Source organism: Scleropages formosus, chromosome 18 (genome assembly GCF_900964775.1).
Source record: "Scleropages formosus chromosome 18, fSclFor1.1, whole genome shotgun sequence".
Taxonomy (NCBI): domain Eukaryota; kingdom Metazoa; phylum Chordata; class Actinopteri; order Osteoglossiformes; family Osteoglossidae; genus Scleropages; species Scleropages formosus.
The window spans coordinates 608,438-625,673 of NC_041823.1; the positions used below are offsets into that span (position 1 = coordinate 608,438).

At 52.8% G+C, this 17,236-nt stretch overlaps 1 protein-coding gene across 2 annotated transcripts; it reads left to right on the forward strand.

The window, feature by feature from the left end:
• Positions 1 to 289: 289 nt before the first annotated feature.
• LOC108923651 (programmed cell death 6-interacting protein-like) lies at positions 290 to 15,729 on the forward strand. 2 transcript variants are annotated; one of them, XM_029259862.1, is made up of 18 exons: positions 290 to 846; positions 4,947 to 5,001; positions 5,168 to 5,237; positions 5,899 to 6,026; positions 6,226 to 6,379; positions 7,258 to 7,358; positions 8,069 to 8,185; positions 8,302 to 8,524; positions 9,600 to 9,723; positions 10,672 to 10,849; positions 11,430 to 11,541; positions 11,654 to 11,823; positions 12,167 to 12,415; positions 13,097 to 13,231; positions 13,460 to 13,554; positions 13,700 to 13,892; positions 14,417 to 14,622; positions 14,945 to 15,729. In XM_029259862.1, the coding sequence occupies exons 1-18, from the start codon at positions 641 to 643 to the stop codon at positions 15,108 to 15,110; spliced, it is 2,682 nt and encodes an 893-aa protein (XP_029115695.1). In that variant the 5' UTR covers positions 290 to 640; the 3' UTR covers positions 15,111 to 15,729. The 2 variants fall into 2 exon arrangements, with proteins under 2 accessions (XP_029115695.1, XP_029115694.1); XM_029259861.1 differs by having other exon boundaries at positions 291 to 846; positions 8,054 to 8,185.
• Positions 15,730 to 17,236: the final 1,507 nt, after the last annotated feature.

Genomic DNA, 17,236 nt, shown 5'->3' on the forward strand with positions numbered 1-17,236 from the left:
AAAGACAGGGGCTCTAATCACTACACTACCAGCTCTCCCTCACAGTAGTAAAGAAAGAGTTAAGGGTATCTGGTAGATTATTATTATTATTATTATTCATTATTGTTGTTGTTTATCGGACACTTTTTTTTTTTCCCAGCCTGGGCTGCTGGCGAACTGACGACGTATATCTGTGCACTAAGAAGAGTTCACCTGCAGCGATCTACCCATGATTTACACGGCAGCAGGGTAATTTCAGGGTAAAGAGCTGGACTCCACTCGTGGTCATGCCGCTCTCTGACCGTCGGCGTCCGAACGATACTTTGTTTCCACTGGCGACACGTGACCCGTCGCGTCGCTACATCGTGTTACTGAACTGTGTCTTTCAACTTCGTGCGTCGTGGGGGGGGTTTCGTGTCTCGCTGTGTGTGGCGTGTCAGTGTTACACGTCAAAGGCACGTGACGAGGAGAAGTTTGAGGAAGTGCGGAGAAGATCAGCCTGGAACTCCTTCTCCTCCTCCTCCTCCTCCTGCTGCTGCTGCTGCTCTTCTTCTTCTTTTTCTCTTCTTCTCTCTGCGCCGCGTCCCCTCCCTCCTCCCTGTCGCTCCAACTAAGTCCGGCTCCGGGTCCGAGTCCGAATCCGAATCCGAATCCGACGTCCATGGCCGCCTACGCCTCGGTGCCGCTGAAGAAGAGCTCGGAGGTGGACTTGGCCAAAGCGCTCTCCAAGTATGTGAAGAACACGTACGCGAACCACGGGGACCAGGACGAGTATCTCCGAGCCGTGGAGGAGCTCAACAAGCTGAGGAAGAGCGCGCTGGGGAGACCCCTGGACAAGCACGAGAACTCCCTGGAGATCCTCTACAGGTGAGTGAGTCGCTCACCACGCACCAGGCAGGCAGGCAGGAGGAGAACCTTCTGGAGAACCTCCCTCCACACACAGGTGAGTTTCTAACCAGGCAGCTCTGGAGAACCTCTACAGGAGAGTTGTGGTCAAACAGGTGATCTGTCTGGAGCTGTTGTTCAGGTGAGCCTCCGGCGTCAGGTTAGGAGGACCAGGACTCCAGGAGGGCAGCGTGTCCGTGCTGGGCGAACACATCCAGCCGCTGCTCCGTGTTACGCCGAAGTCCAATATCGGTACATTTTGACCTGTAACAACATTGCACATCATGCCCTGCGGTGACGTTCTCGGGTGGGAAAATGTTTCTGAAGGTTGCGGTGAGAAACTGCTCTGAACCAGCAGTCAGGCGGTGGCCCTGCGAGAAAGTCGTAGACGTTAGTCATCAGTCATCTTCCGTGAGGCCCGCGCCCACGGCCCTCTTCTCCACCAAACGTTACAGCAAACTAGCTGTGGAACTGCTCGAACGCTGAACCGGTGTACCTTAACCCTGAACTAGCACTCCGTCGTACAGTGTTGGCGCACATTTGTTTGTACTGAAAGTATTTCCTTGGGAAGGTTCCCATGATATACTGTACGTTCCAGTTGACTTCGTAGTTGTTTTCTTGAGTTACTCTTGCGGCTGAGTACTTCGTGACAGTAGGAGGCGTGATCTTTAGAGCTTCGCCTTTCGATCGAGGGTCCCGAGCTTCAGCGCCCACCCCCGCTGTAGTGCTCTAGACTGTAACGTTTACCTTGAACGGTACAGTAAAAATTACCCAGCTGTGTAAATGGGTAATCGGTGTAAGTCATCATGTCACCCTGGAGACGAGAGAAAAATATGGGTCAATAATAACTGTGAGTCATGTTCACTCGGTTATGTTTATCCAGCCGGTTAGTTGCTGGCTCTCGTTTTAAATTGTGTTGAAAAGAATTTCTGCTGTACAAAATCTCTAACTGCAGTGACGTATTTTTGTAAAAAACTTACTGATCGGCCGTTACTGATAATTACAGCGTGTGCTTTTATATTACCATCTTTCGCAATTATATTATTCCGTGATTTTCATTGATCCAAGTGATTGATCAGTATGAACTGGTTCTTTTCTTTCAGACACAGCGGGGACCAGAGGGATGTTCTGTTTTGTCCATAACTCCAAAGTTACTTAATAATGATATTAATAATAAAATACAAGCTTAATAGTAGAAACCTCATGATTCGCTGATGGATTCTGTGCAAACCTTAGACACAACTATAATAATAATAATCAATTTAAAAACTCTAAAAATTATTTCTATGAATGTCAGGACACATTAAAATTAAATGGAATAAAAATACAAATTCCATTTCTATAAATTTCTGCTTAATCCCATGAACGCAGTAAACAAGTTCATTATCTCCTCACTCCTGGCAGTTTAATTGCAACATTTGATTTAATCGTTAATTTATCTCACGCTTTTCTCCGAGGTCACCGAGACCGTGAGATTTGTACTCTGATCTGCCTACACTGATTTACACATTTACACAGCAGGGTAAATTTTACCTCGCTCAATGGCACTACAGCAGGATCCATACCCAGGTCCTTTCAGAGCAAGGTGACGACTCTAATGACTGCACCCCCTGCTGTCCTAGAGGGACCATATGTAGCAGCTCCAGCGTGTGTGGAGCCAGCACTGTCCTTTGTGTCGTCTCTGTGTCCACTGCGTCCCGGATGCCTGTCTGTGAAAGGCGCTATAAATTTGTCCCTCTGCTTTCTGAGGCAGATGACACCTTTGCCACAGCACCGCACTCTGAGTCGCTTGTGCTGCATTGTCTACATTTTTGTAATCATATCTAGTTAGAGATTTTAAAAAAGATCAGTGTAGCCTCTGTACGAAATGTCGACCAGAGTCCAGCTGGACGTTTAGTGTGATGAAGGATTTTCTGTGTGTTGCTTATGAAGTGTTTGCTCTGCTAAGGGAACTCTGGACTGATGGGTCCGGGGGGGGGTGGTGGTGGACATAAACAGGCCACGCCCCCTGCATGCTTGTCTCGGTCACTCAGCACATTAGCGTGGTCCTGAAAGAGCCCGTTGTCAGAGCGGAGGAACAACAGAGGTGCTGTATGAAGGGCCTCCCGGGGTCCTGGCGCTCGGGGCCCCTATAAGTTTGGCACGCTGCCCTATGGTCTGCAACGCCGCACCGTGAAGAGCGACACGCCCAACGCGAGCTGAGCGTTCGCTCCCCGGCATGAGTATCTGATCTATTGCTTATCTCGGAAGTGACGGTGCTCACCTGGTATGCTGCCTTTCCCTACGTGCACTTTGTGTGTGTGTGTGTGTGTGTGTGTGTGTGTGTGTGTGTGTGTGTGTGTGTGTGTTTCGTGTCAAATTACACAAAGGTCTCTGGTTCTTATTTACATAATTATAGTTGCGTCTCTATGTCGCAGTTTGCGTTATTTTCAGGCACACGTGGCTCTTTACGGCGGTTTCATCCCAAGACCCGTTTATGCGTGTTTCTACTAAATTTATTCCCTTTTGTTTACCCTTAATGGCATAACCAGTTTGTTCAGAGTATTTTTAGGGTACGAATTGCAGCTCATGTTGCTTGTGTGTCTGTTCTTGCGCAACGTGGTCATGATTAATTCACAGTAGCTGCTGGATGTCTGGTTTCTCATCACTTTATTACTAATAACACGTTGCACAGTGTGTCGGGTGCATGAAGCCTCTTAATTTACGTAACTCACCGTGTTTTTACCGTCTCCTTTTGCTGTTCTCTCTGAAGCCCTGAAGTTGACCTGAGTGTGTATGACGTGTGAATGTGCGCTACGTGATTCACGTTCACATTCCTGTGTGATGTGTAAACATTTTGTTTTGATGTCAGTTTGCATATTTTGGAGTCTAAGTGAGGAGGTGCGGGAATCACCTTTATGGCGAGTAAAATGTGTGGCTCTTTGGGCCAAATGCGGTAAACAGTTGCTGTGTAAAACCTCAGACTGGAGTTGTTTGAATTCTGCTGGAGTTGACATCATGTAAAGACACTGGTTATCATCAGTGCGTGAGGGTCTGTGCGACCGCCCCCCATGGAGCAGCTAAAAGCACAAGAGCGTCGGCTGTCAACTCTCGTCCCCTTTAGGGTCCGCGGACGTTAGCGTTACATTTACCTTCGTCCGTTTCCCAGCCGCTTTTCTCCCCAGTGACACGCAGCGCAGTGTAAACAAAGTACAACAACGGCAGACAAAGAGCTTTAGACACAGGACTATGGTCACACAGCTTGCGTGTCTCAAACCACCATGTTGCTGGTTCACGTCCCTCCAGGGGCTGTGTCGAAGCGACGAAGCGACGCGCACCAGGGAGAAGTGGCCCCGGAGTGCGTGAGAGGCCACTGGGCGTGGCTGCGTGTCTTCGCTGTACCCTGGAAACCGGTGGAGTTACGGAAAGAACCTGTTTGGCAGCTGCCGTTAACCCTTAATGGTGCAGAGCGTCAATGAGCCCCGCAAACCTGCGCCATCTAGTGGACGAAAGCAGTTCCGTGTGGTGGAGACTTTGTTTCTTCCTTCCTTTATTGTTCACGTCTGACATTTTCCCAGGTCACTCATATTAGGCTTGTAAACCCAGCTACGTACACTGATTTACCTATTTATCCAGCTCAGTAATTGTGCGGTATCAGTTCAGGTTAATTTAATGAAGGATTATACAGCAAGAGTGGGATTCGAACCTGGGTGCTTTGATTGAAAGGTGACAACTCTAACCACTGCGCCACCTGCTGCACTGAAAGCTTAAAGACAGATTTTTCTTTTCTTTTAAATGTAAAAATGCTCATTTCTTTATCTTACTATACGAAATGACCAGAATCAACCTACAGTTATTTGTGTAGTTAAAAGGAGTCAAATACCACGATTGGAGGTGTGCAGATAGTCACTTTAGCCCAGTGGTGAGTGAACCTCCAGGTTCTGCCACATTAACCCGTTACTTTGCTGATTCTGAGATGAAGGGGCACAAATTTCCACCAAGCAGAGGTTTGTCTTTAACAGTTTCCCTCTCAGCCTCTTCTGGATTATTGACATTTAAAGTAAATAATTTGAATAAAGAGAAACGCTTTCTCTCTCCTCCAGGTACTATGATCAGCTGTGCGCCGTGGAGCCCAAATTTCCTTTCTCCGGAAACCAGGTACTGTGAGATGTTTTCACTGGCGCCTCTGTCCAGGGAAACCGTTTAACTGTAAGCTGTAAAACGCGGTACGTGATCGGTGTCGCCAGCAGCTCCCTATCGGAGGAAGAAAAATTCCGGGAGACAGATTTCCATATCGAGCGCCGTCTCTCTTCCTGTTTTGCAGCTCTGCCTCACGTTCACATGGAAAGATGCCTTTGATAAGGGCACCTTGTTCAGCGGTTCGGCCAAACTGGGTGAGTCCGAAACCGCGCGCGCGCACACACACACACACACACACACACACACACACACACACACACACACACACACACACACACACCTCGGGGTCTCCGAAGTCCCTCGGACTTCCAAGGGCTTCACGCAGATTCCCGGTTCGGTTAAACAAATTTTTATTATTAGTATGAAACCAAAATCGGAATTGTCCCGAGCTCTCGCACCCAGGGCCGCTCCACTCTAACTAAACCCACCAGGCACCCTGCATCGATTCAGTATCGATTCAGCGCCCTCCCTGGCTTCAGTAAAACCCCACCCACACTGGGCCGTGACCCTGCTCAGCTGAGCTCGGGAAAGGATTGTGGGAGTTATCACAGACTCTATTTTGCTGAGATGTATGTCGCTTTGGACAAAAGTGTCTGCTAAATGAATAAATGTAAATGTAGGTATGGGAGAGGAATTATGGGAAACATTTCAGGACTCTCCTTTCCATGCCTTGTCCAACTGGCTGCTTGTTATTCTCTTTGGATCCAGTTAAGATGAACCGTGTAACAGTTTCCGTCACGTTTAATGGAAATCGCTAAGTGCGACACGTGCCACGTGGAGCTCAGCTTCCAGACTTGGAGCAGCGCTGCAAGTGTGTTGAAACCCTGCCTGTGGGGGGCGCTGTTTCCTCCCCAGGTCTGCCCAGCGTGGGCTATGAGAAGACTTGTGTGCTGTTCAACGTGGGCGCCCTGGCCAGCCAGATCGCTGTGGAGCAGCGGCTGGACACCGACGAGGGCCTGAAGACGGCAGCCAAGTACTACCAGGTCAGACGGGTCGAACCCAGCGCTGGAGGGGGGGAGAGGGGAGGGGCAGTTCTTGCACCTCTTTACACTCTTCGTGGTTCTGTGCTCTTTATGGTTTTATTGTCACCATTATTTACTCTGCCTCGCCTGGTCAGGCTGAGCTGAACGGTGGTCTCGGTGGCTTTGTGTTGACCGTTGACCTTTGACCCTCACCCTGCAGGTGGCCAGTGGAGCCTTTGGCCACATCAAGGACACGGTGCTGTCGGCACTGACCTGCGAGCCCACGGTGGACATCTCCCCCGACTGCGCCGGCGCACTCAGCCTCATCATGCTGGCACAGGCCCAGGAGGTCGTCTTCCTCAAGGCCACCTCCGGTACCGGCGCACCCCCCGGTCACCTCTGCTTGTTTCTTTGTTTACTTCTCTGCCTGATGGCTCTCCGGTGTGTGGAATGGAGGAGCGCGTCAATCCCTGTGTGAACACAACGTGACAGTGGACAGTGGGTGTCTTCACCACTAGGGGGCGCTCTTGCCATTCCAAAAGGTGTCGCGAAACATGGTTGAGGAGTCGCGCAGGAGCCGTCTGGAGGCCCCGCTCGTTTCACCCTCGGTTCTTGGAGACGTCCATCTCAACTCCTCCTTTTGGATTTATCCGTGTTTAGTTATTGTTTTTTTGTCTCTGCTGTTAATTCCCTGTAATATTTATACGTTTCGAAGAAACTGCCGGGAAAGATGAGGTAGAGTAACACGCTGATATAGACCCTGCGATTAAATGAACTTATTGACATTTTTACAGCTGACTGTTCGATGGCCCCTCATTAACTGACGATGAGAGTTCGCTGGGGGTCTCTGGCTGGTTGTCATGACGGAGGAGCACAGCGGCTCTTTGTATGACATCTGTTCGCTCTTACCCAACGCAGGTGTTCATGGTAAACCCTCACCTGCGTCCCTCTAGCCCCTTGCGCCCGGTCCTCTTGCGGTCATTGTGCAGAAACGCATTCCTGGTAATCAGTTTGCACACAGGACGGTCTGTGCGTTTCAGCGTAACAAGTTACACCTTCTTTTTATCGAATTACTTTCTTTCTTCTAAGCAGCTTACAGTGATTTACCGCTTTCTACAGCGCCGTCATTCGTACTGTGTCCGTTTGAGAGTAAGAACTGTAACGAAGGGCGCTTCAGCGGGAGGTGGGATTCGAACCCAGGTGCGATGCTGGAAATGGGGTCCCTCATCTGACACGTGCCCCCTGTTTCCAGACAAGATGAAGGACGCCATCATCGCCAGGCTGGCGACTCAGGCTGCTGACTTCTACGGCGAGGCTTTCAAGACGTGCCACTACAAGGACAACTTGGCCAAGGTGGGCGCTTGGGAGGGCTGCGGAAGGTCACGTGGTCATCAAGGGTGTCGTCAGGACTCTGTGTAAAACCTTGGTACCGAAAAGTTTTACGGTCCCGGTCCCGCAGCAGGACCGTCACACGCGGGGTGTCCTGGGCTCACGGTCACACTTGAGCTCAAAGGCGGTACGCACGGTCTCCAGGAAAAGCCTGGCTGCCCCACTGACCGCGGCGGAGCTCCTTCGTGCTCACGGTAACGTGTTACGGTACAGGGTTTGAGGAGAACGCGGTAAACGCTGCCGAAACGGCACAGCTGGACCAGCGAGCGCAACCTTCATGTCCGTTCCCTCGTACATATGGATCGTGTTGTGCACTTGAGCGGTCGATAAGGCTCGCAGCCTGAAGGGAAGAACTGTTATTTCGCCTTAGAAGAATACGAACTTCCATGAGTAAAAGCTTGCTAGCCAGTTAGCAGTTAGCACAGCTTTTCCAACCCCAACCCTCGTCTTTTTTTTTTTCCCCCTCAGAACGTTTTGTTCCATATTTATGTCGTTTGTTTGTTCGTTTGTCCTTCGTCTGCTTAATCCCGAATCTTTGCATTGCCAAGTGCTGACTTCCTGTTTCCTGTTCCTGTCCCCTCTGTCTGTCTGTCTGTGATTGGTCGATCGTGACTGGTTGGGTGCTTGTGATTGGCTGGTTTCCCCCTGCCCCCATTCAGTTTTTCTACTTCCAGGAAGTGCTGCCGGTGCTCGGGGCCAAACACTGCCTCCTGCAGGCCAGCGCCGAGTATCACCAGGCCGCCGTGGCCAAGCAGCAGAAGAAGTTTGGGGAGGAGATCGCCAGGCTGCAGGTCCGCAGGCCCCGTAACCACCGACGACTGTACCCAAAAGCTGGAATTCCCCTCAGTCCGTCACTTTTGCCTTGCACGCCGGTAAAACGCCACATTTTTCCGCTTCGCTCCCTTAGCTTGCGGCAGAGTTGCTGAAGACCGTCAAGTCCCGCTACGAGGAGTACGTCAACGCCAAGAACCTTACGGACAAGGTGTCCCGCGCCCTGACGGCAGCCAAGAAGGACAACGACTTCATCTACCATGACCGCGTTCCGGAAACCAGAGACCTGGAGCGCATCGGCAAGGCCGCCCTGGTCAAACCCACCGCCATCCAGGTGCCCCTCAGCCAGAAGTTCACGGGTGAGAACAATTACCGCGGTTCACTGTTTTTCACTGTGGCTGGTGGTGGAGGCGCGGACCACCATTTGTACCCCGGTTTTTAGAATCGCAAGTGGACCGGAAGTCCTTTCGTAACTCGGTCGCGATCCGTGAATACCGACGTCCCGCCGCTCTTCACGTGGGTGGTTCACTTTGCACACGCTTCTCTCCAAAGTGACGCGCAGCTCGGAGTCGACAAAAGGCCGTCAAGAGCAGGAGAAGAGTTGGAGGTGGTTGTCGAAGCCCAGTCCGTTTGTACGAGTCGCCTTACAGGGCAGCGGCGTGGAGAATGGACCGTAGCGGGTGCTGGGATGCAAATGTATGTCGCTCTCAGATGTGTTTTGAGGCCGTTCGTGAACGAAGCATAAAGACGCACCGAAAGACCCGATCAACTTGTAGCTACGGTACAATTAAAAGAAATTAACACCGACTGAAAATAAAAAGTTCCTAACCAGAAACTCCACTTTTTGATCTATTCAACCCATGAACGTGCAGAAGGACGGCGCACGCTGGCGACTGGATCGAAGGTCCCGTTTGCTTCGAATGCGTTTTGCTGCCAACTAAAGGTTGGACTCGGAAATGCAGGTTTCCCTCCACAACAGACAACATTTTTGGTAAATGGGGAAAATACAGTTTTAAAAAAACAGAAGATGTGTGAGTGAACTAAAATTGATTCAAAGCTTTTTACAGATCCAGAAACGCGGAACGTTTGTAACACAGGGAGCCGGTGTGGTGTAACAGTAAAACTGTTAAATACGTTTGTCACAGCAAGGTCTGATTCCCTGGAGGACCCCTACTGATGCAGCCCTGAGAATGTACTTAACCCGAACTTTTCTGGGAAATATCCAGCTGTATGAAAGATGTTCGTGACTTCCTGCTGCGTTCGGTCCCTTCGGCTAAAAGCTAATGTCCAGTAGCTACAGTGAACGCGGAGGGGTGTAGGAGCTCCCCGCTAGGAACCCCTTTCAACGGTACCACAACGTGTCCCTTTTGTCTGAGTCGCCTGAGATGGTGGTCCTACGCGGGACTCGAACCCAATGCCTGTGTGTTTCCGCAGACATTTTTCAGAAGATGGTGCCCATGGCGGTGCAGGAGGCCCTGAGCAGCTGCAGCCACAGGAGGGCCGAGCTCATCAACAGACTCGTCGGCAACATGCGGGAGGCCACCGTGCTGCTCAACGGGTGAGTCGCCGCGGGACGCTTCGGGTTCGCCGACTGCGTGCGCTCGACACGGCCTCCGAGGGCCTGGAGGCCAACGGGTCGAGTTTGCCCGGCTGAGGCCTGGCGGCGCTCCGCTGCTCTCCTCCGCTAGACGTTCTCGTCTTGGAGGAAACGCTCCTTTCAAGGCCAATTTGAGCCTCTTGCTGCTGGCGCCGAGCGATGGGGAATAAATCGCACGTCCGCCCGGCAGCGCCTTTAACCTCGGCGATGAAACGTCTCTTTGGGCTGACGGCCGCGTTAGCCGCGAGCCGCTGTAAACCCTGGGATCGCACCGCGGTACGATGCTTTCTGGCGGTCCCGACCCGCCCGTCGCTGCTGCCTTTCTGTGGGAGGGGGATTAGCGCGGCACACGGGGCCCTTGGTACAGACAGCTTAAAACATGGGCGTCTCGCTTTCTTTATTTCTTTATTCATTCTGCCTCGTTAGTATTCCGACTGCGTGCCGCAGGCTGGGAACCATCCGGAAAGGCAGCATCGGAACCCGCGGTACCAGCAGCTCAGATGTTCGGTCTAATTAAGCCAAACAAATGCCTAATGAAGTGGGGCTGAATGAAAGGCTTACAGGCGCAGGTACGAAAATGGGCGCCGAAGCGCACTCCCACTTACGCTGCTGTTTGGAAGGAGTGTCGACAGTTAGGGATTCAAACTGGCAACCTTTCGGTGGGTGATGTTGTACAGGAATAGACTTGTAGCTGAAGGGTTGTGGGTTCAAACCCCCAGGGGGACGCAGACGACTATGCTGCGGTACCACTGAGGGAGCTGTGTCCCAAAGGCCGAGTCACTTGCACTAATTGTTATCGTTGTTAGCTTCGCTTGTGCCTCCTAAACACCACTACGCCCCCTGGTGGTAGCTGACATGACCGGTGTGCGGCCCCTCCCTTCCCTTCCCTTCCCTTCCCTTCCCTGTCAGGGTGCTGGCGTCCCTGAACCTCCCCGCCGCCCTGGAGGACCTGTCCGGGGACTCGGTGCCCCAGTCCATCCTGGAGAAGTCCCGCGCCGTCGTCCAGCAGGGGGGGCTGCAGAGCATCGAGCGGCTCATCAAAGAGCTTCCCGAGCTGCTGCAGAGGAACAGGGAGATATTGGACGAGGTGGATGCGGGGTCTGTCTCTCTCTCACTCACACACACACACAGACAAAGTTGATTGTCCAGTGTAGTCATGTGATTTACATTTATTAATTTATCAGATGCTTTTCTCCAAAGGAACGTTCATCTCAGAGAAAAGTACCACAGTTCACTACATCGCCAACAGAAGGAGAGATTTGGATTCAGCCACACGATTCTAGAGTACAGTTTGTCACGTACCACGGTAGAAACCAGCGCACATCACACAAGTAACTGTATTCCACTGAATCATCATATATGTCACGATTCGCATTCATTAAATTTATGCCGCTAAATATCGAACACAAAGTTTTTTATTACACTTTGTCCTTGTGTGTGCGCGTGTGTGTGTGTTTGCTGCAAATTGTGGAAATATATTTTAAAAATGATTGTGCAATGCATTGCACTGTGCCGTCATGTGCTGATGAGCTGTGCTGAGGAATTGTGACGCTGGCAGAAGTCCAGCTGGTCCCGGGTTTGAGTTCCTTAACCGCTCTGCTGCTTTGGCTCCCGGTAACTGTTTGAACACAAGACCGCAACTTACCCCCCGCCGCCTTGTGTTTCAGTCGCTGAAAATACTGGACACTGAGGAGCAGACGGACAACGAGCTGCGGGCCAACTTCACCCACCGCTGGCAGCGGACCCCCTCCGGCGAGCTCTACAAGTCCCTCAGAGCAGGTACAGGATCCTTTCCCATAATGCCGTGCAGCGCCGTCCGGATGGCGTCTCCCTGCCGGCTCGGGCGCTGCTCGGGTCCACAGCAGTTACCAACCGCTCTCGTCCGATGCAGAGGGCGCCAATTACCGCGGGGTCCTGGACCAGGCGGTGCATGCTGACCAGGTGGTGCGGGAGCGCTACAACGCCCACTGCGAGACCATTGCCCTGCTGTGCAAGCCGGAGGCGGAGCTTAGCGCCGCCATCCCCTCTGCCAACCCGGCCAAGACCCTGGAGGGCAGCGAGGTGGGGGCAGCGCCCAGCTTCCGTGGTCACATGTCCCAGCGAGGGCCTGAAATGGTGGGGTTGCAGTATTAGGGGTCTTTTCTGGACCTCACCTGGCAATCTACTACACTTGTAACTACTTACAAGTTGTTCGTTAACTGAAAGCCGTCAACCCTCGACCACCGGTCGACCGCCTCCTCATTGGTCGGCGTTCTCGACCCGTTAGCTTTTTGGAGGCCTTTATCAAAAATAAGAAACGCAGCTGTGGGAAGACCCAAGTAAACGTTAGCTGCGAGTCATCCTTGAGGGTCAGAGGTGAAGGGTCAGCAGGGTTCCCAGTCTCACAGCAGCGTGGCGCCCCCAGGTGGTCGGAGTGCTGCGCGCACAGCTGGCTCAGCTGGACCAGCTGAAGAAGGAGCGCGAGCAGCTGGAGAACGACATCAAGTCCACGCAGTTCGACATGACCACCAAGTTCCTGACCGCGCTGGCCCAGGACGGCGCCATCAACGAGGAGGCCCTGTCCGTCACGGAGCTGGACGGCGTCTATGGCGGCTACACGCAGAAGGTCCAGCAGAGCCTCAAGACCCAGGAGGAGGTGCTGGACCGCGTGCAGGTGGGTGTCGTCCTGGGATGAACCGTGGAAAGGAAGCACGTACGCAAGGTGTGTGTGTGTGTGTGTGTGAGAGAGAGAGAGAAAGAGAGAGGAAAAGGAGCAGCAGTGCTCTGCTGAACTGAATTGCATTGAAATGGATATTTGGTTCACTGAAAATGTATTATGATAATGCACAATATTTTATATAACGTGATGGTTTGGAAATGTCCTCTTCCCTGCACACTGAAAATTCAGTAGAGCGCTGTGTGAAAATGGGGACCATTTCCTGTTGGGGGGGTTCGGGTCAATGCAGCTTCAGAATGATCTGTTGTGCTTTATGTGAATATAGTGCAAAATTTTTGGCTTGATGTGTCTTTCTTCTGCTGTTTCGGTGGTTTACGTGCAACTTTTTGGGCCCAGTGGTGGTCTTTCGTCCTCTCTGTCTTTGTCCTCGACATTAAAGAGCTGTGTCCACTCTCACTGTGCTTCACTCCATCCATCTGGTTGCAGCTCATCATCAGCTTCTCCATCATCACTGTCTTTTCTAAAGATTCCTGCCTCCTCATGGCGTCTCCAAAATGTGATAACCTGCGTTCGTCGTGTTTGGTTTCACTGACAGACCTGGATGGTAGCGCAGCAGTAAATGACTTATTTGAAGGGTTACGTACCGCGGTATCTGAGCGCTGTGTGTGTGTCATGCAGACATCCCACAAGGAGTTCTCCAGCATGAAGCAGTCCAACCAGCAGGCCGTCTTGAGGGAAGAGGTGCTGAAGAAGCTGGCCTCTGCCCATGACAGCTACATGGAGATCTTCAAAAACCTGCACGAGGGTACCAAGGTGCGCAGGCCAGTCGCCCACACACACACACACACACACACACACACACACACTCGGGCACAACCAGGTTAAGACCGTCGGTGGTCGTCCACTTCAGAGGACCATGAGACCAGTGCGCTCATCCAAAGCGTCACAGAGTCAGATGTGAGGTTTGCGGTGGAGGCTGCAATGCAGCTTGAACCGTTCTGATTGCTGCAGTGTGTTTCTGTGTGTCCCTGTACCCCGCAGTTCTACAACGACTTGACAGAAATACTGCTCAAGTTCCAGAACAAGTGCAGTGACATCGTGTTCGCCCGTAAAACCGAGAGGGAGGAGCTCCTCAAGTGAGTGATCTCGGCTCTCTGCGTGCGTGCGAGAGCGGGAGAGAGCGAGCCCCAGAATGTTGGCCCCCCTCCACATTTACCCCGCCGGCGTGGGCTGCGGCCCAAGTGTTCGTCACCCAGGAGGTGTGCGTTTGCTCTTGTGCAGAGACATCCAGGAGAGTATCGCCAACGAGCCCAGCGCGCCCGCGATCCCCTCCACGCCGTCCTACCACGCCGCTCCCGCGGCCGCGGCCACACCCCCGACTCCGGCTACATCCGCTCAAGGCCCCGCCGCGCCCCCTCCAGCCGCAGCCGGTCCTGCCCCCGGCGCCCCGACTCCGGCCCCGAGGACCGTTTTCGTAAGTGACCCTCAGCCGCTTCTCGTGGCGCCTCCGTTGCTGCTGCTGCTGCGGGACTCCAGCGCTGACGTGGACCGAAGGAGACGTTCCGAGTCCCGCGGAGACACGGAGCACGACGACGGAAACGCGAGCAACTGGCGGCGGCTTTTAGTACATGAGCTACGAGAGGAGTCCGTTACAGACCCTCTACTCTCCCCCACATCTGGACGCACAAGCGACTCTCTGCACGTATTTCTGACACAACATCGATCCGCTTTTCCGAGACGGAGAAGCGGTCGGTGTCAAAGACCAGCAACTGCTTTCTCGGCACCATCTGCTTCCACGTTATTTGGATTTTAGTCCCTCGACGTCACGCTGCTCAGCTCTCCCTCTAACGTGCTCTATATGTGGTAGCGAAAATAGCGTCGTCCCCCCGTGTCTTTTTCGTCTTTTCCAATAAGTCCGAGCGCCAGACGAGATGAACGTTGTTCTCAGATCAATGAAAACAATAACGGATGTTAATGATGCTTTGGCCTCTCTTGCAGTCTGTACACAAAAGCCAACCACCAGCACGACCTCCTCCTCCTCCTCCAGTCTTCTCCACCCAGGCAGCTGCCCCTGCCTCCACCTCCACCGTGACCTCCAGCTCCACCACCCAGCCCTCCAGCAACCCCTTACCACAGACTGGCGCTGAGGCAGCTTTCGCTCAGGCACAAGGGCCTCCCTACCCCACATACCAGGGTTATCCAGGGTAAGAGTCTACTGCAGATACCGGGGTTTCCTTTGTGTTCATAGTCCTCAGCCCCCGCGCCGGGAGTTCCTTCAGGTGAACGGGCCCTCGGAGCGCAGGCGCAGCGATGCGGGAGGCAGCGTTGATCCCTCACGTGGCCTGAGCTGCGTGTTTGAGGGAATCCGGTTCAGGGTGCGTGGAGCGAGTTGACGTTGGGTCAGGAGTCCTTACGTAGTCCTGTGTAGCCGTGTTGCCTCTGGAGTTCCCACCCCAGCAGGTCCCTGCCTTTTCAAATGGGATTTCTCTCATCCCATAGTATTTCTTCTCGTTGTCCTCCCTGCAGGTTCTACGCGATGCCCATGCCCTACTTCCCTTACGGCTACGGTCAGTACAACATGCCCTTCGTGCCCTTCCAGAACATGGGACCCACAGGCTTCGCTGGGTCCGGACAGCCTCCGCAGCCCCAGGCTTACAGCCCATCGCAGCCGCAGCAGCCGCACTACCCTTAGGTCTGGAATGACCTGGAATTGTCTTCTTACGTGATGCTCCGAATGTCCACCACGTTCTGTATATGAGCGACTCTGTGTGTTTTGTAGGTAACACTACGTCTGTTGTTTAAAAAAAGTATATTTTCTTATACTGGGTGACTTTTGCCACCGTCCCCCACAGCTATATCCAGGTTTCCTTTATACATAATTTTTTTGTAACACCGGTGTGAGCTGTATAACATTCTTCGTCACGATGTCGGGGTTCAACGGGAGCGGATTTGTGCGACGGAATTTCGATTTTACTCACTACTGTGCTGGGTTGGGGGGACTTGACCTCTTTGCATCCTTTTCCGATGAATGATGTGTAAAATCACAGAGTCAGATAACAGAAGTATCTACTGAGGAAGCTGTATAGTAAATATATGCAGTTGAACACATGGGGCTTTTGCTCTGAGTGCATTATTCTCCCTCTCACTGATTTCTCTTCATGCTTGATGGTTGTTAAACTTACTGTTTCCTGTGATATTCTCTTGCTTTGTACTGAAGCTGTACATTGAACTATGAAGAGATTTTTATTGCACCATAGAGCTGAATGTAACGGTGAAATGTTAGAATCTAAAGCGCATAAAAGAAACTGCTGAGAGCTGCTGTGGGCCGTGTTGCACTGCATCATGGGAAACGATGCCCAACGGGACTGTGTGTGTGTGTGTGTGTGTGTGTGTGTGTGTGTGTGTTGCGAAGGCTGTCCCGGGGACACACTGAAAGTAGCGCAGCGCCGATGTCCCTCCAAAGAGCGCCCCCTTGAGGCTGGGGGAAGCTGCGCTGCACGTAGATCGTTAGCTGTTGCTCGTTCGCTGTGACGTCCATCTGAACCCAGCGCAGCCCTGGACAAACGCACCCCTGTCCCGCCTGCTGTTAGAACCACATTTGACCTCCGTTAGGACGGCGAATCTGTCACCTACACTGGTTCTCTGTCCAACCTCATCCCAGTAGAGCCCCGGAGCTGTGAGGCACCAGTGCTACCCATCATGCCTCTGTGCTGCCTCTGCGATATGTGGAAAATGTTCATCGTAAACACTCCTCGAAGGTTTGTAGTAGGAGCGTAAGGCGTAAGAGTACAACTGCTCGTTAGACGTGTGTGTGTGTGTGTGTGCGCAGCACAGCACAGCACAGCCTCTGTTCCAGCAGCCACCTCACACACTATATGACACGAGAGGTGAACGCGCTCACAGACAGATCTGGTGCCTTGTTGTTCCGTTAAAGTTATTTTTATCCTCCTTCGCTGAAATGCCACTAAAGGTCAACGCCTGTCCAGCCTTTATCCGTCTTCAGCGCGGAACTTGTGCCAAATGTCAACTGTCTCTGCTTTTCCAGAGATCCTGCTCCAGGATTCATCTCAATCGGGGCGATTTTGGCCTCGCCGTGCTGCGCCGTTGCGCGATTGCGACGGGAACGAGAAATTGAGCCCTAAGGGCACTTGATTGATGGCGACGTGCCGGAGACGAGCCGTTGTGCTCCTGCGGGTAAGAGCTGCGCGAGGACCCAGTCCGTCCTGCTGCTATGGCAACGGCGCCACTCGACGCCTCCGTCGTGCGCTTCGTCGACGCCGTTCATCTCGGGCCGACCGTCCAACGAGTGGCTCCCCTTTGCCGAATTAGTGGTCCAACAGCAGAACCCCGAGCGCCAGCAAACGGCTCGGTGCCGTCAGTCCTCGGTTCCCGAGGGGTTCGCTGCCCGTCGGTCCCCTCGTCACGCGTCTCAGGATGGGAGAGGCGGAAGGAGAGCTTGTGACCTCGGCGCAGGGCCGATCACACAGGTGCAGCGTTTGTGATTGTGCTGCTTCGCGCGTGTGTGTCAGTTCCACAGCGATCTGACAGCTCTGGTGGCAAAATGAATTTGCAGCTGCAAAAGGCTCTGATTGAGTTGCCATGGAAACTGACGATTATGTCATTGTTTTATGGAAGCATACTTATTTTTGTCAGCAAGTCGCTTGCTGCTTCGTGATCTCCGCAGGCCGAGCCGAGCGGAGACGCCCCCCCGAAGGAGGACCTGCCCCGTCCCATCCCCTCGTGCGCACGTGACAAAGAAACAGGTGTGAAATGATGTCAAAGTGCCGCGTGTTCATGGCAAAACCTGTTGCTGTCACT

Bases quoted from the DNA above. Each gene is read 5' to 3' on its own strand.
- LOC108923651 (XM_029259861.1), top strand. From the start codon at position 641: ATGGCCGCCTACGCCTCGGTGCCGCTGAAGAAGAGCTCGGAGGTGGAC. The intron at 11,542-11,653 runs GTACAGGATCCT...CGTCCGATGCAG, and splicing joins CTACAAGTCCCTCAGAGCAG to AGGGCGCCAATTACCGCGGG. The intron at 13,232-13,459 runs GTGCGCAGGCCA...TGTACCCCGCAG, and splicing joins ACCTGCACGAGGGTACCAAG to TTCTACAACGACTTGACAGA.